The sequence below is a fragment of the Myripristis murdjan genome, chromosome 4 (assembly GCF_902150065.1).
Source record: "Myripristis murdjan chromosome 4, fMyrMur1.1, whole genome shotgun sequence".
In the NCBI taxonomy this organism is placed as follows: Eukaryota; Metazoa; Chordata; class Actinopteri; order Holocentriformes; family Holocentridae; genus Myripristis; species Myripristis murdjan.
The window spans coordinates 18,089,879-18,112,907 of record NC_043983.1 but is presented as its reverse complement, the minus strand read 5'-3'; the positions used below and the strand labels follow the sequence as shown (position 1 = coordinate 18,112,907).

The following is a 23,029-nucleotide window of genomic DNA, read 5'->3' as shown; positions in this document are numbered from 1 at the left end:
GACCACACAACTCCCACAAATGATACATCACTACTACAAACATGCTGAGGGACTTAACAATATCTCTACTTGTTTACAGCCAGCACAGTTTCTCCACAGGTTCTGATTTGTGACGTACTGCTGACACAAGAGAGAGCGAGAACACATCACAAGCCAAAAAAAGATCTTAACATCTCTGAGAGGTCCTCACCTCTGGAGGATAAGCACCAACCACTATGAGACAAACATGCCTAAGCGAAGGCTAGAGGTGTTTCATCTCATCGAATAATAATTTCTTTGCTCTACCGGTTGTTCTGAACAAAATGCTGTGGTTTCCTCAAATGGAGAAGAATGTCATACTGTTGTGACTTAATAATAAATGTGCCAAAAGCAACTGAATGAAGAGTTCATTTTCATCAGACTTTTCCGACTCGTCAGTGGAGACCAGCTACACTTAATTAAGACGGACAACCAGAACATACTGACTTTGGATTACTTGAGCTATTTGTCACAGTTAGCTAGCTACCATTAGTTAGCCAATCATAGTTAGCTACGTTTTGATATGATTCATGCTGGCCATTTAACTTGATGACAACTGATTTTGATTTGTCCCTAGGTTGCTGACACACTGGTAATCACAGCTGCAAAGAAATCAGTTTTGTCACAGTCATGGACACTTAAAGATGTACTAAACAATTTTGACCACTAGAGGGTGTTGAGCATTCAGCATTCATTTGTAAGCAGAGTCATCCCTGCTTCTAGGTTCAAGGTGAATCATTTGTACAAAGCCTGTTAAGGTGAAAAAATTGTGTTTTGACTCTTGATAGATTAGTTGTATTATTTTGTCTCTGACCTCCAGCAGACTTTCAAATACAAGGCAGGCTGCTTTGAATGGACTTTTTCTGTTGCTGCAGTGCTCACTGCAGTGACAGAGGCACTCACATGACTGATTTGAAATTTGGATGTTTTTATATGCACAACTGGAAATTCAAGTGAGGTTTTAAAAGAAGTTGGGAGGAGAATCAGGGGAGAAGCTTACTGTCGGGCCGGTAGAGAAATTTAGAAAGCTCAAACCAGGAAATAACAACAGGCTGAATATAAACTGTATGGTGGAGAGAAGACCCACAGTGATGACTCACACTGCAGAAAGTCACTGTGCTGTAAAAAATGCATGTAATATAGCTTAATGTAGCTTTAAGTCTGTTAACTTTTTAAATTTTCGTTGAGTATATCATGAATCTAACAGGTGCATTCTATGACCAGTTGTTTCTGAATAACTAAAGTGTATAGTAAACCACTGCTACAGGCAACCTGTTTGTTTGCTGTAAGACTGTGCTTAGTTTGAAGAAGCTTTTGTATGCAAGGGATAAAATCATCTTAAATAAATATTTGTTTTCAGTTTATCCATTTCATTGTTAAGCTGACATGAAGTAGCCTAGGTGCATATAAAGTATGTCCAACCTCAAAAAACCAAACAAAACCAAACAAAACATTCCTCAGGGTGATATGACCCCTCCAGTCCATGGGGTCCTGATCACACATTTGGGGTTTATTTTGCGGCAATGACCAGCTAGCTGCACTTAACTCATGCACGTAATCACTGATGTGTTAATCTGACATGATCTATCTTGAACAACAACAAACTACTGTTTGTCTGATGTCTGTCAACAAGTTGCGGCTGGAAAACTGGTAAAGCAAGGTGTTTTATTGTTGAACTGTAGAATCACGCCACTGCTACATGTAGCTAGTTGACTATGAGACAATGCTGATGTTAGCCAGATCGTAAGGTACATATTTCATGGGCAGAGAAAATGAAACACATTATAAAATGCTCCATTTGTTAAGTTTATTCCCCTCTTTGTCTGATTAATCAAGTACTTAAAAAAAATCTGCAAATTAATAAATTAGCAACCTAGTTATTAATTCCAACACTACACAAGCCATACAAGTATCTCAACATCTTGTAACAGTCATTTCTTTTTTGATGTTCATTATGTCTGCATGTGTGTTTGTACAGCACATCCCAGCTGAACTAAACCTTTTTGTATAACAATTTATTTTAAGCCCTTTAGGAATTCCCATGCAGCAATGGACCAGGAGGCTTATTTATGCGGGAGAGAAAGCTAACTATGTAAATTATTTATTTTGAAAACACAGTCACTCGCTCATTACCTGAGGAGCATAAAGTAAGCACATGGACCAAAGCAGTGAATCTATGCTGTTCTTCTGCAGGTCATGGAATCTATCGTCGTGTCAGCAGGGGACAGAGGGAGCCCACACAAAAGCTAGATCAACCAAAAAATACAACCCTGTGCAGAAAAACACCAAGCAAAAACCCCACGTGGTTTATTTTGTATAAACTTTTGAAATTAAAAAAAGGGGCCAAATGGCCATACACCACAGTGTTGCATGCACACTGAATATTTTATGGCAAAGAATGTTGCCACAAGTGTGCAGGTTCAAACAGCTGAAAAATCCAGCCATTTATATAAATGCATTCCTTATGCTCACATCGCATTTTTTATATATACTGTACATGGAAACATCACCCAGTAGAAACCATGACAGACATAAAATCAGCTGTAACTATGCCATAAATTGTTCATAGTCTTGATTAAAGCTACCAAAGCCTGTGTCATTCAAAGCACAAGTGATCAGTGGAGGATGCAGTCGTAACCACACTTCACAACACACCGAGAGACCTTGAGAAGCCATGTTGCTATGTGCGGGCTTTTCACCTGGTTTAAAGTGCATCCTACCACATCTGTAACAAACTGTAACACTGAATCCATATTAATTGCTTTAAAAGTGTGTGACTTATTTTTACAGAGAGCAGAATATGATAAAAAAAAAAAAAAGATGAATACCGTGATCCCATGCTCTTCCCTATCTACTTTGTCCATAGCTGAAACACAAACAGCTTGGGTGGGAAATTTGATGATAATACATCTTGGTGGATCTGTAGGATGATCAACAACATTTTGAGTGCAAAGCCAACAGTGTGTACACTTGGAGACCTACCTCAATTCACCTCAACCTGAACATAAAACAAGAATTGACTTAATATTGAAACTTACTGTAGATTCTCCATACACAATATCCCTGCCATAAAGGGAATTCACTTAAGCGGCCTGGTACAGCAAAATCTCAACAGCAAGCTGCTGAACCAGCACTCCACTGACTGTGGACAGCAATACAGAAGACTGGAGGTGCCATTCAGCATGAGAGCAACAAAAAAGGCAAATCACTGGAAAGAGCTCCCACAACTGTTTTGTGGACTTTGACCTGCTGGCCTCCAAATGGAGATACAGACCAAAGCAACGCAGAGCAAGGTTCATCCCTGCATTCAGACTTCTTGAAAGGACATAATTACCAACAAAACTGATGGCAGCATTTATGAAGAGATTTCTGTCACTGTGTTTTGGGAAAACATTAAGTTGTGTTATGCATTCTGCTGCGTATACCTTGCACTATTTTTTATTTAATCTCTCTTGTTGTACTGACCTCAGTGAGTGAATTTCCATGCCAATGAGTCTATAGTGTGTCCCATCACAGGGTCTGAAAACAATGCCTCATTAACAATAACTCAATATCTCAGTCCAGCTGGACCTGCAATGTTATCTTTTGCCAACAAATCAACAATAATGCACCAAAGCACCCAGAGATTTACACAACATGCAGTCTAATTATTTCAGTCCAGTATTGTTACTTAATATGGAACTGTGTTCTTTGATAACAGAGATAGTTGTTTCAGATAGATGGAGATGGATCCAGAGGTTACCACTATTACTGTAGTGCCTATCAGTGTGAGTTAGTCTGCCTGTAACACCTCTGGACTGGAGACTACACCTCTGGAAAAAGGACACATCCAAAAAGTGAGACAACAGCCACAGAAGGTATAACAACAGGTGGGCTGGACCTGACAGTCTGTATTTGGCAATACTTCAGAAACAGCCTGAAATAGCCTTGATCTATCAGGGGATGACAAAGAACCAAATAGTCAGACGGTAGATGCATCCCCTCTATGTCGCGCTCACTCTCTCTCTGTTCTTGCCTCCTGATAGGACCACATAGTCAAGTGCTCCACTCAAGGTGACCTATTTAATGCTACATGTGAAAGTCCTTTTTTCCTCTCCTGTCCCAGTTTCTGTTCAGTGGGTGCAAAAATAACTGTTCCCTTCAAAGGGGGCGGATAGACTTTTTTTCACTGAATAATTCTAGATGCTACTGAAAGCCTTTCAGCTCATCTAGGAGGAATAAAGCCTACTGCATCACTTCTATTATCTCTTAAAAAAAGCTACATCAATTATACAACCTGCAAAATGAAGCTGCACCAATGGTAAAATCTAAAAAAACAAAACAAAACAAAACCCAGCATTTATGATCTAGATAGGACAAACAACAGATGACTGCAGAGCTGTGGTGACTCAGTCAATGTTACATGGGTGCTCCTGAAACAGCAATGTGCATAATAGATCTAGTCAATACACTAATTACTCTGTTTTGGACTATTCTGTGATATCTCCATGAAACGTTTCGGGCAAAAGCAATGCCAGCATTCAGAAATCCCATCCAGTAGGCTAACTCTGATATTTTTTTTTCAATAAACAATCTGGCACAATGTTTGCTAAAAAAAAAAAAAAAAAAAAAAAAAAAAGTGTGTAGACATCTAAATTGTGAAAGAAAGTGGTATGAGGATTTGGTTGAAGGTGGTGCTTGAGGAAATGTTATAACATTACAAAGATTGACAGGGTGACTTGAATGGGAGTATGCAAGGGTTTTTCTTTGTGGGAGCTTAATGTTGTGTTTTAAGTATATGGAGTGGTGGATAAGGACAGGAGTTCACCAAAATATATAGTAGAAGCCCACTCAGCAAATTGCATGGCACTCCATCCACTATATCTATATGTTGAACTGAGTTAAATGTTGGGTCTTAGGGTGGCACGAAAAGAAAGGTTATAAGGTTACCAAAGCTGAAAGGGTGCATGCTCTGGGTGGTATGAATGTGCTCACCAAATCTCCTGGAAACCTGTCCAACAGACTTTAAAATATCAATTTGACATTGTGGCCTGGTGGTGGTGCTAGAGGAAAGGAAAATTGACATACCGTATACTCTTACTAGCATCATATTTTACAGAAATCTGTCCACTAGATTTTAAGATATTAAATTGATAATATCAGGTGATGCAACAGGCAGGGTCACTGGGTCACCAAAATGAAAAAAGAATCTTCCTCTGCAGAGAATGAAAGCAAATATCATGTCAATTCAATCCACAGTGATATCTTGTGCTCACGTTGACATTTTGACCATTATCGCGCTCACCAAATTTCATGAACATCGTTTCAGATGTTGCTCTTAGCTTCTGAAATATCCAAGTTGACATTTTGGCCAAAGGGTGGCACTAGAGGAAAATCACAGGGTCATCCTCTAAGGAACACATCTCATAAAATTTCATGGTAATGCATCCAATTAATGTTGAGATATTGTGTACAAGGCAGAATTTGTGCATTGGAAGCACCTGAGCAAAGGGCTCCCAAACTGACAGGGTTCATCCTCTGAGGAGCATGAATATGTTCACAAAATGTTATGGCAATCCATTGAACCCATTTCAAGCTATGTTGCTTTGAAGTACAGTGTTGGACATGTGGACAGATGGACCAACTGACCAACACAGCCATCCTTGAGCCCCACCTGCTAGTATGGCAAAAACAAAATGGAAAAGAGGGTTAACTTCGCTTTGGTACAGATTCAATGCTATCTGTGTAGTTTAATAACACACTATTGATCAGCACTATTTGAGGTAGCACATGCATCTACCTTGATGGCATATAAGTCAGAGACTTAAAGGATAATTCCAGCTGTGAAACAGGCAGCAATGTAATCACATGGAGGAAATTTGCCTGTGAAATTACGATTGTTATTACTTATAATAACAATCTGAAACTGTCAGTGGCAAAAATTAGCACTTTTAGTGGACGTTATTTGGTGTGAACTTGCCCCGTGCGCGGCTGCCGGCTTAAGCAACTTCCAAAAAAATTCTGTCCTTATCAGTCGTTTGGACCCCAAAAGGTGTAAAAATAGGGCCTGAGTTGAAAAATGCTGTATTATCTTTTAAGGTTGAGTTAAGGTTGAATTATGCTTCTGTGTAGGAAGAGCGTACGGAGGTTGTGCGAAGCTTACGGGGGTTGTGCAACCGCCGCAGAGCCTTGCCGCGCGCCTCCCAAAAATTGTAACTACGCGGACCCTACGCAGCCCCACAAGAGCTGTGATTGGTCCGCCCAAGTACATCATTTCCGGCATTTCGTTGCAATCGGTATCACATCCTGTTGTTGTGCCGGCCGGCAGCGCTGTTTTTAAAACAACTGTTGTGTCTCGACTCGTCGGTTGTGTTTGCAAACTTTGGAGAGTGCTGGATCTCGGGAAAGAACGCCTGGCCGAGGAGGTGCGCAAGTACCCGCACCTATACGACTCGTCCTCTCGCCATTGCAAAGACGTACAGAAGAGCAGCGACCATACGTCACAGGGTCTACATTGGTGGGAGGAGAATTGCTCAGTGTGTTTCGCAGAGGTATGTTGGACACACACGCGCTGCGTAGGAAATGCGTGCTCCGCACAACCCCCGTACGCTCTTCTAACGCTGAAGCATAATTCAGCCTTTAGAGACTTGCCACAGCAGAAGGTTATATACAGTCAGGTCCATAAATATTTGGACATGGACACATTTTTCAGCATTTCGGCTCTGTACGCCACCACAATGGATTAGGAATGAACAAATCAAGATGTGCTTTAAGTGCACTTTCAGCTTGAATCTGAGGTTATTTACATCCAAATCAGGTGAATGGTGTAGGAATTACAACACATTTTATATGTGCCCTCCACCTTTTTAAGGGACCAAAAGTAACTGGAAAATTAGCTGCTCAGCTGTTACATGGCCAAGTTGTCTTGTTTCCTCATTATTTCATTAACAAATAGCAGATAAAAGGTCTAGAGTTCATTTCAAGTGTGGTATTTGCATTTGGAATCTGGTGAGGTCAACTCTCAATATGAAGTCCAAAGAGCTGTCACTATCAGTGAAGCAAGCCTACATTCTTAAAAAGAAAGAACGCACTGGTGAGCTCAGCAACACCAAAAGACCTGGACGACCACAGAAAACAAGTGTGGTAGATGACAGAAAAATCCTTTCCCTGGTCCAGAAAAAACACTTCACAACAGTTGGCCAGATCAAGAACACTCTCCAGGAGGTAGGTGTATCTGTGTCAACAATTAAGAACAATTAAGAACACTTAATCAGAGTGAATACAGAGGGTTCACCACAAGGTGTAAACCATTAGTGAGCCTCAAAAAAAGGAAGGCCAGATTAGAGATTGTCAAAAAACATCTAAAAAAGCCTGTGCAGTTCTAGAACAACATCCTATGGACAGATGAGACACAGATCAACTGGTACCAGAATAATGGGAAGAGAAAAGTATGGAGAGGGGAAGGAACTGCTCAAGATACAAAGCATACCACCTCATCAGTGAAGCATGGTGGTGGTAGTGTAATGGTGTGGGTATGTATGGCTGCCAAAGGAACTGATTCTCTTATATTTATTGATAATGTGACTGCTGACAATAGCAGTAGGATGAATTCTGAAGTGTTCCAGACAATATTATCTGCTCATATTCGGCCAAATGCTTCAGAAGTCATTGGACGACGCTTCATGGTACAAATGGACAATGACCTGAAGCATACTGCGAAAGCAACCAAAGCGTTTTTTAAGGCAAAGAAGTGGAATGTTCTGCAATGGCCTAGTAAATCACCTGACCTGAATCCAACTGAGCATGCATTTCACTTGCTGAAGGCAAAACTTAGGGAAGAATGCCCCAAGAACAATCAGGAACTGAAGACTGCTGCAGTAGAGGCCTGGCAGTCCGGTGATGTGTATGGGTTCGAGACTACAGGCAGTCACTGACTGCAAAGGATTTGCAGCCAAATATTTAAAGCAACAATTTGATTTATGATTATGTTAGTTTGTCCAATAACTTTTGGTCCCTTAAAAGGTGGAGGGCACATATAACATGTGTTGTATTTATGTCCAATCAGGTGAACAGTGTTCACCTGATTGGACATAAATACCCTCAAGTTAAAGCTGGAAGTCTGCATTTAAAGCACATCTTGATTGTTTCATTCCTAATCCATTGTGGTGACAGGTAACTGCCTACATAAAATCCAAGAAAATAAATTATTTATGTTGATGATGGGCTATGTTTTTTACATAGTTTCTGTGTACAATCATCCTGGAAGACACAAGTGACATAAAGAGACAGTATAAGTGCTTCACCATAAAATGAAATATGATCACTAAGGATGGCTTTGCATTTGTATATGCCTTGCTGGCCAAAGAGTTCAGTGAACCTAAACCACGGCAGGAAAATACACCTTATGCCTTAACAGAGCAGTCAGCCCCCTTCATCATAACAAATAAGCACTTGAACCTGTACACTTTTGGCTTGTGCTACATATGTATTTGTTCACTTGTTATTAATGATAGGATGACTCACCTACCAACATGACAGTTATGTACAGTTTTGCACCACTTGACTTACAAAAGTGTTTTTGGATATAGTAAGGGGATTATGCTCTGACACCTGCCTACTATATACTATGTACTATATACATAGTATCCCTCTTGGAAAATTCTCAACAGACTATTCCTGATCAAACAGCCTACTTAGGGGTTATTAGATGACATAGTGAAATGAATTACTTAACTTACATAAGTTAATTGCCTGTTGTTTCCAGGTATCTCAAACCCACAAATGGACATCATGGTCAATAAGTATTAGCTGTCATCTGCAGTTACCCACATTGATATTAGATTTTCATGACAGCTTCATCACTGTTCCTTTTTGAATATGAGCAAGTTAAGCAGTCTTTCTGATTGAAACTACTACCAAGTGTGCCCAAACAGTTTACACACTTTCTTGTCTGCATTCTGTTTGCATCCTAATGGGACCTCATTTTTTGCATGTACTATTCAAAGCAGGCTGGTAGGTGAGAGGGTAGAAAGTCCATCTACTGTCAACAAAAACTAACGTGGCAGATGTAGAGTCACCGAAGGTGATGTTACTGTACAGCTTGTACTTAAGAATCTTTTGCCAGTCTAGACATCAAAGATGAATCCTCACCCACCTCTGCTCTGCCATCTGCTTTTTAGATATCTATATTATATATTGGTTTATTTCTATAGAAACTGTTCAATTTCTCCTGTGCAAAACCTCTTATCATACATTGCTATCTAACATCGAGTTTCCTGTTGATCCCAGGCTGAGAATTATCAATTCTTGCTGCTTGTAATGTGATCTCGGTGGAACGGTGAAGAGTAGAGGCTGCGATGATGATGTTTCTACCTGCGCTGATGATGTATGTCTACTCCGTGGGCAGAGAGTTTCTCAGTAATTCAAACACACATTGCATTTACACTTAGCTGACCCTGGCTGAGATCCGTCCATAATGCGAGCAAGACCACCTCCGCAGATATAAGGCTTTTCACTGAGGAGCTTTACTTGTTAAATTCATCTGATTAAAGAAAACACACTGTAGATATTCCAGTGTTTAAAGATTTCCAAAATGCGTCTCTCATGACCATGGCAATTTGAGCGGACAATGTTTTACCCCTGTCAATGTTTTACCTCTCTCTGGGAAATTAGTTCATGGGATAATAAGTGCATTCAGAATGCTGCTGTGTGCAGTGTACATTCCCAAGAGGTGCTCCATGTTTAAATAAATACTCACCACAGCAGTGTTTACTCTCTCACTTAATCATTTCACATACTGACACATGTAAAACAACTACCATTGACCATGTGCAAGGCTGACTCTGGAGTTGGGACAGACTAAGCGGAGAGAAGCCTTTGTGTTTGGCTTACCTCGGAGGTAAGTATCAAATTACTCTGTTTTGACAGGCACACAAAGTGGTTAATTTGTAAATCAACAGGTCCCACAATAATGGGAGGACAGAGAGGGCGGGAGGTCCCATGACATGAGTCAACCGGTGAAACTAGTGTTAAACAGATAGTGTGTCAGACATGAAAGTATAGAAATTGAGGGAAAAAACGTACGTCCTTTTTCAATTGTCAAGGGTGACGCTGGAACTTTCCTTAACCTGAGACATGCCAGAACCCCTGAGGTTCACAGGCTTAGGGTTAGGGTTAGTGTTTCCTTTTCTACTGTATGGAGAACCAACCATGAAGGGCAAGAGGTGCTCCAGGCTTAATCTTTTTATAGACTTACTTTATTTCTCTCCACTGTTTGGCTGTGCACTGAATGCCCTGCTCTCCCAAATACAGTCAATTTTTAAATAGGTTTTTCATTTTTAACTACGGATCTATAATATTTTATTATAGATCTATAATATTTTTATAGATCTATAATATTTTTCATTATATTATAGATCTATAATATTTTTCATTATAGATCTGTACAGATTTTTCATTATATAACAGCCAAGTCAAGATCCCGCTGAATACTGTAAAAAAGCCAAGTTACATCGAGTGCTTAAATATTTCCTGCATCTCTCAAGACCTTGGCAATTTGAGGAGACAATGCAACAGCGCTTAGAAGCCGCTGTGAGGACACCATTTCCCCATCATGTCCTGCTCGCTGCCCCTGGACAGTGGCAGTGCTCTGATGATACCCGTATGTTGTTTGTTAAAATGTGCGCACAAGGCACTCAGAGTAGATACTTTGTTCTTCCCAAATACTGATTAGGACTTCCATCCATTAGTGCAGCTTGTAGTTTGCATTGTTTTGCAGTGTGATTTTTTGCTGGCTGATTTGTGCTATGTCCTCTGACAGCACATACGTAGTTGTGGAAGGGTTGCCAAGTCACCATTTGGACCAATCACAAGAGCAGCCCCGCTAGTTCCTCCTGAAAGTTTATTGAACTCCGATTTTAGTATCACCTCCCAAGCAGCGACTAAAACAGATTCCAGGAACTTAATCTGGAACCGTGTTGTTGCCAATGGCTTTCAGAATCCATTAAATAGCCTGCACAGCACGGCACACCTTAGTAAGTTCTTGTATTCAAATTGGGCCAATAGTCACTTCTGTTTACCACTTGATTTCATGGTGTTGAAGTTTAGTTATCAGTGAGTTGAGTTTGTGGTTTCAGTGGTGCTGCATAAAGCAAAGAAGCATTGACAAAAAAGGCCATAGGACAAACATTATGTTTGTCCTTTATGTTGAGTATTATGGTTAAATATAACCAGAAACTTTTTAGCCCTGTAAAAACAAAACAACAGAGACATACCAAATGTAAACAACATGAGATAATTCCTTATGTCAGAGAAATTATTTTTGTTAACTCTCTATGTTATTGCAACTTGTGCAAATCCTGCTTTTATGAAAGCAAAACAGTTTTACAATGTATTGTGGGGGCAACTGATTTGAGTGCAATAGGTGACCTTACCCTATAATCTACACTGAGCAAACATGCTTTACGGCTTGTGTCAATGAACCTGAGAGCAAGACTTTGTAGTTCTCGATACTGATCCATCCAGTTTCGTTCACACAAAGACTAAACAAAGGAAAGGTCAAACATCAAGCATTCCCAACTTTCTATTTAGCAATGTGGAGCTCAGCGTGATTCTATGAAAGCAAGTGTGATGACATAGTGGTTTCATCTTGCCTATTACTGTGAAAATCCACCCAATATTAGAAAACAGAAAAGCAGGACTTTCATTTTTAACTTTAAAACGGGACACTTTTTAAAGCAACACTGACAAAGAACTGGAGTCTCACTTTACTACATCAACAAATGATTTTTAACTATTGTATGCATAAAGTTAATTTCATTATTGTGCTAAAAGTTACAAATCTGTTAACACTTACATTTGTGTCCCATTTAATTTCACATGTACAGTGTACATTGTGACTCCAGAGGTGATTGCATTGTCAAGACTCTTTGGTCTCTTTTATACATTTATGTTTGTAAAATCTGTTTAGCTTGTATTTTACATTTTAAAGAAAGTTTCTTAAGCTTTAGCAGTGTCTTAACTTGGTGTCAAATATTATGTTAAGAATGGCAAGTATGAATAGGTCCAGTTACAAAAAGCTCTTAATTAACTAATTTACTGAAATTTATTTACAGTTTGGTTGATAGGATTTTATCAAGCATCAACAGACAAAAGACCTGTGTCATTCTGGTGCTTCTGTTGGCTAAAGAAAGTGCAATGTAGCGGCATTATCCTGGGTTCGAATTGGGATTGAGGACATCCCCTCGATCCCATTCCCAAACCCCAATGTCAGGCTACATGCCCAGTAGAAAGTAGGCCAAAAAAAAGAACAACTAAACCCATCCATGTCTGTTTTGGCGCTCCATGAGCCACGGACAAGATAATTAATAAAAGATGAGCCAGAGCTCCAAGACATGAAGCCTCTTTGTACTCGAGTGTGTTAAAAACCTACTGACATAAGAGCATGTTGTCACTCCAGTCAGGGTACACTATTTTTCAAAGAGCTGCAGCAAGATATGATAAGAAGCACAGAGGTAGCTGCGTGGGAAAATACTGGTAACACAAACAGTCACCAAGTAAGTGTGGCAGACCTGTCAAGAACTTTCAAAAAAATATTTTGTACATCAGGTACCAGGTAGTTCTGACAGTAACAGTGACCCAGCTGCTGTGCTGCTGCGTAAAGTTACGCCCACTTCATTTATCAGTTTTATGTTTGCATTGTAGCTTGGCATCAAGAGATCGCACCATGTTGTGTTCATCGCCCACATTTTTTTTGGCTCATCTTCATGCCGCCCTAACCACTGAATTTAAACAAGGTATTTGGCCTTTGTGCTAAGGCATTACAATGTAGTGCAGACTCCACGCTTCTGGTGTATGCCAGCCTGATAAAGAAGTAGATCTTATTGCACTAAAAAAGGCCAATCTTGTTTGTTCACATTATTGCTCAGTCTAATACACTAAGCATTAAAAGAGTTTGTGTGAGTGAATGACTTAATTTATTGGACGTCACTAGATGGAGCAGGGTCTGGATAAGTGGATCTGAGACTAAAAATCTATGTAACACAAAATTGGAAACATGCATACACAGTCTTTCTGTCAGTTTTACAAAACCCTGGTGGCTGGTTATTATGTGGCTGGCTATTAAGCTTGTATATACAAACATGATGCCCACTTTCACAATTTGTCATGAATGGATGTGGACACATCCCCATTTAACTGGTTTATACAGAATGCCTCTGGTGACATCTCTTATTAATTATTGTGTGGCCAAGAGATCCTACGGCATGGCCTTGACTTACAAGAAATGAGAACAACATCTTTAAACCAGGGCCTCGACCTAGTAACTGGTGTCAGTGAGATCTTTTAGTTGTGATATTGACCTAAAAATATGATAGCAAGACCATTAAGATATGGGACATTACAACTTATATTATAACCCTGCTAAATAGGGGCTTGGCATGTCACAAACAAGACAGCACCAGCTGTATAATAGAAACTTGCCATCTTAAATCTTAGGGGACTTAAAGGACTTTTCCCAATTTTGTGTAAGAGAAGCAAATCCTAACTAACTTCAGGAATCCTATCTTATCTTACTTCATCCTATCAGGTTTGAAAATCCTAAATATCCAAATCCAAATCAGTTCTCAACTTTCATTAAGTTCTGTTGACGAGTGACTGATGCTACTTTTCTCATCTCATGGAGCAGCCCAGTAACACCAGGCATCTCACATCCTTGGTATTATGCCACCTTTATTTCCCCGCTCTTGGAAATTTTATGTGAAGAGAAGTCAAATTGTTGCTACCTAAGTTAAATTTTGTGACACAGCAGGCTAAGACATTTTTGCTGTCAACCAACTCACTCTGAAAATCTCCTTTGCATTTGTCAGTTGCACCACAAGTGGGAGAGCCATGTGGCCTGGCCAGCAGCTCACTGGCTAACTGCAGGGTCACAGCCTGAGGGAGGAGACTGTATCTATTAATGACCATCTTGTCATCAAACCCCAATACATAGTTCAGGTCTGCCACAAACCTTTCACCGGATAAATTACGCCTGTTGATATTTTGCGGGTTCTGTAAAAGCAATGAAAGAACAGCCATACAGATTAAATGGATTAGACGTTAGCCAACACCAACAGATCAAAAACTGAAATGGCTTAATGAGTATTCTAACATTTTGATCATGTTTTAAAGATTTTGGGAAGTTAGGATGCATGTGTAATAGTCTACACATTTCCCATATTAAATTAGGATAGAAACATAGACCTAGGAATCTGTTAATCTGTTATGACTATATTCCTAAATCAGCTCCTATCCCCAATTACCATGGTTACCAAACAGTTGAGATAGGATTTGCAGGCTAGGAAGTTTCTGTAATATGCCCCCAGACACTTAGCATGGCTCCGTATGGCATAAGCATGGAGAGTTTTCAATTTATTTATTTTTATTTTCATCTCAGCATTAATTATAATGACATAATACTTTTACTTGCAGTGGGATATGTAATGGTTCTCAGCAAATGACATTTAGTCATGACTTAATGATCTTGGTTCCACTCATTACAACGTTGAGGCCACGGGCTAATGATCTCATTATCGGAAGTTACTAAGTCAAGGCCTTAGCTTAAGGCCTACATAGTGCAATACAGTGCAACTTACATACAATTAGTTACATGTTGTAAATTACATTTTTACTGTTGCTATGTCACCAAACCCATATAGAACATTCCAATCAATGATGCAATCCCAGGTCATGATTTTCATTGGATGGTACTCAGTTGCATGCAACCAAATTGCATGAACAAGTTTCACATGTAATCTTAGCCTAAAGATCCCGTTCCCATGCCTTTTAACTCGAGGCCATGCAGTAGGACCCTGTGGCCATGAATTAATTTAATGAACAAGGGATGTCACAAGAGAGAAAGTGCAAGCAGGTGATCTATAGTAACACACAGCCGCTGTGCAAAACTACAGTAGTCCACAACAGCCCATTAATTGATGGCAGATGTATGTCTATTTTATCATCCCATATATGTTTTATTCCAAAATACTGAATGATTTGGGTGATGAAATGTTAACTACTTACTCTCGCTATAATAAAATGTGAAGGAAGAAGGATTTCAATCACATTTATACAGCTATGAACGTTATTATCATGAAACTCTACTTATACCTACAACGCTACTAATCTAACATGGTGTACAGAAAAGGTTTAAGTTCTAAATGAAAAATATTGTCCAAATTTCCACTTTGACATCACTCCTCTCCATCTTCTCCCAACCTTTCTTATTTTTGTGTAAATAGTGGCATATGCGTTATTTCTGTCCATATGCATTGTTTATACATCTGGCCCCATATTTTTTGTGTATCTAGAGGAGAACAAGGCTATGTCAGTGAGACTCATGCTATTTTCATCCTTTCTGTTAAATACACGCATAAACAAATTTAAGGGGAGTGGCACTGGCTAAATAAGTATGTACGGAAAGCACTACCAGCTGCAAGGCAGGCAGTTGTTTGACACAAATGCAGCCATTTTCTCTGACCAGCGCTCTTTTCTGCCTATTGTCACTGTACCATCATACCCTCAGTAGGCTTATGTGTGAGTATATTTGTTTTGTAGGTGTCAGCAGATGCATGCATGTGTGTATGTGTGTGTGTCTGTGTCTGTGTGTGCATGCATAATTATGTTGCACAGAACTATGTCTGTGAGTTAGCCTCCTTGAAAAAGCACAACGGCTAATTCACACTGACAATGCAATATTTTCCAGATGGCACTGATCCACATCGATCCGCATCTAGGGGATTCATCCTTTTGTGCTTTCACACTACAAGTGATTAAGTTGCCAACAGCAGACATTCCACAATCAAAACTGCATGCATAATGCATGCATTATAGAATGCATGCAGGTACAAAGCATGTGCTACAAATTGCTGGATTCTGTGGAATTTTTCTTTGTTAGCTGCACAAGCAACAAGAACAGCTTAGTTATCTGATTGTATAAATATTCTAAATTTAAATGTAATTCATAACCAAACACTGAGCTAACTATGGAAACAAATCTACTAGTAAGCCACCTTTTTAACTGTATTTTATTTAAATAAGTGAACTGAATACACTGACAACGTCTAGTGGCAAACTCAACTGTCAGTGAGGAATGTGACACGTTACTCCCCTGAACCTGAACAGCTTGTGTATCTGTATTACGCAACATCTACATATAGTAATAGAAGGAAAAAACATGTTATTGTGAAAGTTTAACTACAAATGTTCACCTCACATACTGTACTTTTGGTTTCTTGACTCATTTGTTAACACGGACTGTGACTATAATGCAGTTACATGTGGTTATACAGAGCAAAACATTTTATTACAGGACAGCCCATACTTGGGCTACTGACTGTGACTATTACAGCCATAGCCGAAGCCTCCATTTATTGTGTGGACATAACTGAGACTCACTGGTGCGAGTTCTGTTGTATAAAATGGAGATACTGGCATTTGCAGCTGCCTAGGCCTGGGATCAATCAGTCTGAATTATAAAGCCTGGTAATTACAGGCTGTGATTCCGGTTAACAGCAGGGCTTTCCTCTTTCTCCTCACATTGATCTGAGTGCGTGCTCAATCAACATCAAGTATGGTGCTGTTTTCTTTTGCAATTCTCACACTCAACCAAGCTAAGCTCGCTGGCATCTCGTGACACGGCTGACGGAAGAATTGTCTAAGATACTCCGTAGTCAATACAGTAATGGAAAACTGTCATGTAGGCATGTGTGATACTCCATAAGCTATGGCAGAACAAGAAAAATACTGAAGGCTTTTAATGAGAAAGGCTCAGAGAGTGTTCTCTCTGTTTCTGGTAATTCTCAGAAACCCTCTACATCCGTAAGTAGGAGGTAGTAAGTCTCTGTTATCGTTTGAATATTCATGTTGGATTGCTGTCAGTTCCTGGCACAGTCACTTCCTTAAATGGACCAAGATGACAAGTCTATTACTGCAGTGTGGGCTTTCTGCTTTAGAGAACTCTTACTGTTTTGTTTTTGTTTCTTTTTTCAATTTCATATGCTAACAAAAAAAAGAAAGAAAAACATTTACCTCGAGAACTACCTATTGGACCTTTGAATGACAACATGAGTGATGTGACAGAGTAGTGGAAGAATACCAAAGACACGAGACTTTATCTGTCCTAATCAGAAGGATAGGATGCAGGAGCTCTTTTTTTGTACTTGCTGCTTATATGTTAGGTAACGTTTTTGATATTACAACTGGTAAAAGTATTCTGCAATAAGATAAGAAATCTACTGCCATTCAAAGCATATCTTCTTATCTTGGTATAAAATACAGCAACACAAGCCTCTCTCACTTATTAACACAAGCAGAGGATTGATCAATTACCCAATTGTCCATGGCAGACAATTAAGGTACCTCAGCAATTTTGGGGCCCAGGACGACTACAGTCACCTACAGTGGACTGACCAGGTGAATTAAGACAAGTTACTTCAGACAAACCCTCCCAAAAAAGTCTTATTAAGTGTGAGGTTCCCTGGGGTTCCATGGGACCTTTCTCAACTTTCAATCAGCATAAGTATGTACTATTCAGTGCTTTGGTACCAATAGAAAACCAAAGTTGTTAGGTTTCAGCTGAACCTAGATTCTTCTGCCAAATGAACACACAGGACACCAAAGCGATCTGAAATACTCCACCACTTGATTCCCAAAGCTTTTCTTACTTTGTAGCATAAGATCATGTGGTCATGCAACAAACAAATATTATGCACAATACAATATCACTGGATTAAAATAATTTGAAAAAGAGGTGATGTTTATGTTTGTAATCCTTTTGACAAGACTCCCTTACCTTATGTCTGCACTTCAAAACAACACCATAGGCACCTGAAAAGAAAGAAAACATCACATTTTGCTCTGAGATACAAATTTTAAATTGAACATTGCACCATGTATTTCAATGACTACTGTAGCCTTTTCACAGCTGTAAAGACCAAATAAAAAGTGACTGAAGATAATCACAGCATGAATTAAATTTTTCAAAAAGTTATTTTGTGGCTCACAAGGTCAACTTGTCCCAAATTTAAAAATGAGCAGAGGTTAACTTCAACTAAAAAGCTTTCCATTGTCACATAGAGTGAGCAGGCCAACGGTGAATGCCCCCCCTGGTGAAAGTTTCGGACCTAATGGACATTTTTTTCCCCCCTTTCAGGCAATTGCTACAAAGTGGCACAATTTTGAAAGCCTCTTTTTAAAAGGTCTCTCACATGCTCAAACGAATTAAGGAAAAACATCCTTTTCTATAAAAGGACAGGTGGCTTAGAAAGTAGGCCACAAGTGTTGGCAAGCTACTGTAGTTCTGATGTTATCGACCCTGGCAGACACACACATATCCCCCGAGGGTTCAGATGGAATTCTTGGACTGAACAGGCATATGACGAACTGCTCAGTGGAGCATCTCAAGAACATCGGTGGTAGACGGGGGCTAACACTCACACACTCTCTTCGATGGGCTGCTCTAATGCATTTACATACATTCTAGCTCAGGCTGTGTCTACAGTACTCAGAAGCTGAGGTGGTAGGAGAGACAAATTGACAGGTAAAACAATAATTGCTGCCACATGGAGAAGTTTAATGCACTATGTCACTAAACTGAACCCCTTCTTTTATGCCATTTCTCTTCCTAGATTATGGCTCTGTGTATACTTAAACGCAGAGGTGGAAGTAACTAATTACATTTACTCACATTGCTGTAATTGAATAGTTTTTTGTGTACTTGTGCAGTAATTTTACTTTTACTTAAGTACATTTTTGCTTGAGTACTGAACTTCACTACATTTTAGATCATATCCATTAGAGTCCAAATGATCAATGACAGATTGGGTAACCTTTCACAATGAACGTTCAGTCAGCAAAGATGAGAGGAGGAATCTAGTTCTACTTTGCTGGTTCTACTTTTTGTCATTTCCAAATTTCCAATAAAAGGTGCACAGTGAAAAAGTGCGGATGGTCCATGGAAGCGAGGACCATTTAGTCTCAACAGGCAAAAATGTGGATTAAGTGTGGAAAAAAGGGGAAAAATATCAGTGAGTGGCCTGATGATGAGAACCACATAGATACAAACATCATATTCTGTGCTTTTTCCATGTGCCAGTTGAGTCTACAGAGCCCTCACTTCCATCAATCCTTGGTAGTTTTGCAGAATGCACCTTTGAAAGAATCTAGTTTGAACTCTCATCCTATTATGACTGCATGGAAAAGATCATACCTAACACAGTTGTTCTGACAAAGTAACTTGGTAATTTTTAACCCAAGTAAATTTTAAATGAGCTACTTCTTACTTTTACTTAAGTGGATTTTTACAGCAGCACTTCTACTTGAGTAAAATATCAGCAAAGCAACTACTTTTATTTGAGTAGCAATTTGTAGTACTCTTTCCAGCACTGCTTATTTGTACTGGCTTCTGTTTATTCTGTTTATCTGTACTGGCTTCTGTTTATTCTGTTTATTTGTACTGGCTTGGCCCTCTACACTGCAGTCAATTCTAAATGACAAACAAAATTGATTGGGCTGAAGATAACTGAGGACAAATCTATGATGTTTCAAGCCGAGTGTATGATGGTGAGAGTGCACTGCAAAGGCAACAGAGATAGGCCAAAAAACGTGCACAACTCTACAGCGTAATATGGCATTAAAAGTGATGACTTGCTTCCAAGCTGAGTCATAGTTGGACAGGCACTCAGCTTCCAACTACAGCTCAAAGTTTCCCAGTGTCTTGTAGCAGGAGGTGGGAGTAGGGGTGTAAAAACTGGGACAAGTGGGTGGCCTCACCTCAGGCCCTCTACTGCTTTACATCAACCAAGCAACTTAATAAAGTATAATAACATCCTTTCAAAAACATGAGAAACATTTGAGGGAATTTAACTATTGAATCACATTGCCCCACTTATATTTATAGCAAGAATACTTGATTGCAAACATTGTATTAATTTTTGCACACTCACAGCATTTAAGTATACATTCAGTTACCAGTTCCTGGCACCTTCCAAGTTCAGTTTCTTCCTAATAATAGCAAACACATTGATCTTGACCTTGTTGAGTTGCACAAGCATGAAAGAAGAGAAGACCTCAGCAGAAGAGAGGCCTATAACAGCTTCACTCTGGGCTGTTTTCTAAACCTCAGGAAAATGGGATAATTATACACTGAAAAGATATATCAAAATGTGTAAGTATGCATTGTCTCACAAGGAAAGTTGTAGCAGTGATCTCTGAGTTAGTCAGCGATACCTGGTGGGCCAGTGTGTAGGCCTTCAATGTGCTATAGTAATAAACATTTCACAGCATACAGTGGTATAAATATAGCAATCTCACCTTCACCTACAATCCCAAGGACTTCAAATTTATTCATTACATCACCGATGTCAGGAATCTTCATGAAGTCAAAAGGTAACTTGCGTGAAGTGCGTGGAGCTCACAGAGGGGCGGCCCAGCTAAAAGATGGCACGAGGAGGCCAGCTGTTGGCTCCCTGGAGGCATACGCCGACTGAAAGCCATAGCACCCACCACATGCCTTTGTCAGTGGCTCACCCTCACCTGCACAAAAACATACAAGAGCTGTATCCAACATAAAAAAAATACCTACCTACTCACTCACCTACCTTTATTGGTGCACTGAGATCAGTTAATGCCAAAAGTGCATTACTTAGCATTGGTGAGGGTCACAAATAACAAAAGATGAATATCAGAACATTGTCAATAAGCTCACAATTTGTTGTGGCACATGGCACTTGATTCACAATTAATCATCTTGATACATAGTCTGCAGAGAGCCTGGTACTGTCACAGATGCTTTTGCCTTTCTCAAAAAAAAAAAAAAAAAAAACTCCCAAAGCTGTGCGTGTCAGAGCAGTACTCATATCAGAATTCAGTATTGGCCAGTATTCAGAATGTAGTTGTATATATTTGACAAAAAAAACAAAAAACAAAACAAAACAAACAAAAAAAAAACTGGTAGCATACACTACTACACCCTCTGGGCAGTTTAAAAGGGAATAATGATGAAGGGTGATGCATTTTGTGCCTTTGACATTAACTATAGTTTATATGTTTTACTGTAGGTTGTAAAATTAATAGGAGAAGACATACAATTTGATCTGCCTACATGTTGTCTGTCGTTAATGTTCAAATGTATGCAGCAGCTTGTGTTCCTAGCTTTTCAGGGCCATGTACCATACAATTTGCTTCATGTGATCAAAGCATCTCCTCCAGTAACCACATGCTCTTACTGACATTATATTAAATAAGATTCCAAATTCTACTTTTTTTCCATTTCATCTTTTTTTTTCTTGCCGGAAAGCTGAAGGACCAATGATGCTTGCTCACCTTCTCAGTCTCTCACATGTCTGTGGGCTCAGGAGATGCTCATCAGTATGCAAAAACTCAGCACCAAAATAAACTCTGTCTCCCAGAGCACTAAATATTACACTGCTCTATTACTCGCTCTAATCTTAGGCTTCAGATGCAGCCAGTGAACAGAGGCAAACTGATTACATTCAGAGGTAAGCATGAGGACTACAATAGAGTCTACTATACAGCTACTAACCTCAAATAGCCAAACTGCAAACACTATCTTAGATTTCTGGAGAGAAAATGTTTCTGTTCATCTGCTCGTGGAAACATGAGGGTGTTTAAGTGCTTCCTTCTTCTTCCCATTTCATAGCCTACATGTACTGGCATCTGGTCTGTTGTTTTCAAGATCAGATTTTAGCCAACTACTCTGTAAGATAGCCAGGTCTGGACCTGAAAGCCTGTTGTGAGCAGGAATGCACTGGGCATTGCAGTGGATCATATATTTTGTCTCTATCAACAGAATGACTCATGCGTGGTAATGGACTGAGTCTCTGGAATTCATGTTTTCAAAACAAGACCTTCAAATCCCCTGGCAGGATGAATGCAGCATTAGACCTATTTATAGCCAAATTGGGTCTATGAACACTAAAATCAGACATATTGATTAAAAATCTACAAAAATAAGGATGTTAGAAGCAGCATATGCTTTAAAGTGACTATTTGATTACCGTATCGTTGGGAACAATACAATTAAATTTGCCAAATATTCACATCATCATTATTAAAATGTTGGATTATTATGAGGAATGTAAAGAAAGTGATTACGGGAGGGCATATATGTGTGTTACATCAAATACTGGCCCTGTTGCATTTTTGTGACAAATCTCTCACTCCCCTCCTAAGCAATAACAACACACAAATGTACGTGCGGGGGTAAAATTGTGTATGTCACGTCACTGTTAATTAATCGGTAAGTCGCCCATATGTTCAAGTGCGTGCGTGTGCGTGTGTGTATGTTAGCCTTCACAACGCAGCAACGCATTTTTAATGCAAATCAAAACTAAGCCCAACAAGTCAAACACAGACACGTAGCAAGATTAATGACAACACAGTGCACAAATTCATCACGCTGAGAGTTTTCTAGCGCTGGTATCTGCTTAGTTATCTTGTAACTTGTGTGACTGAGTAGCTCTGGTGTTCTGCCTGATTCAGAAGGAAAAAAAAAAAACGCAAATTAGCAAAACAAACCTCAAGCTTGGTAACATTACGTTGCTTTTGGTAAGATTGCAATGAACATATTTACACTACGCTGAGAACTCGCGGTTCTTTTTCAGGAAAAAAAATGATAAAATAAACTACTCACTCAGTCACTGTTTGGGAAAATATGACAGAACTGGGCCCATATATCCACCCACCAACGAAGATATTTTCATTGCACCAGCTACAGTAACTGGATCCTGTGGTTGACAACCCGCAAGCAGATCGCCAGGCAACAGTTTCTGAGTGACGTGACAGCAGCCAATGAAAACGGCCGCAGCTTCATCGTTCCAACGCCTTCCTCATTTAAACCAATCTCAGTACAGCACGGCCACAGGAAAAAAAGCAGTGTTATGGTCTGAGGGTGTTTTGGATGAGGTGGGATATGATTGTTCTAATTTCTCAATTACATAATTCACCCGATCGGACTCCGTTTTCGGTGTGACAA

General features: G+C 39.6%; 1 protein-coding gene across 3 annotated transcripts in view; it reads right to left on the bottom strand.

The window, feature by feature from the left end:
• LOC115357707 (cyclin-dependent kinase-like 5) overlaps positions 1 to 22,769 on the bottom strand; it is a 41,771-nt gene extending 19,002 nt beyond the window's left edge. For all 3 annotated transcript variants that reach the window (XM_030049336.1, XM_030049339.1, XM_030049337.1), the window contains exons 1-3: positions 22,688 to 22,769; positions 20,347 to 20,568; positions 17,828 to 17,862 (exon numbers count right to left, since the gene is read on the bottom strand). In XM_030049336.1, the coding sequence (XP_029905196.1) occupies positions 17,828 to 17,862; positions 20,347 to 20,410 (99 nt within the window). In that variant the 5' untranslated portion in view covers positions 20,411 to 20,568; positions 22,688 to 22,769. The remainder of the gene's footprint in view (positions 1 to 17,827; positions 17,863 to 20,346; positions 20,569 to 22,687) is intronic.
• Between the last annotated feature and the right edge of the window lie 260 nt (positions 22,770 to 23,029).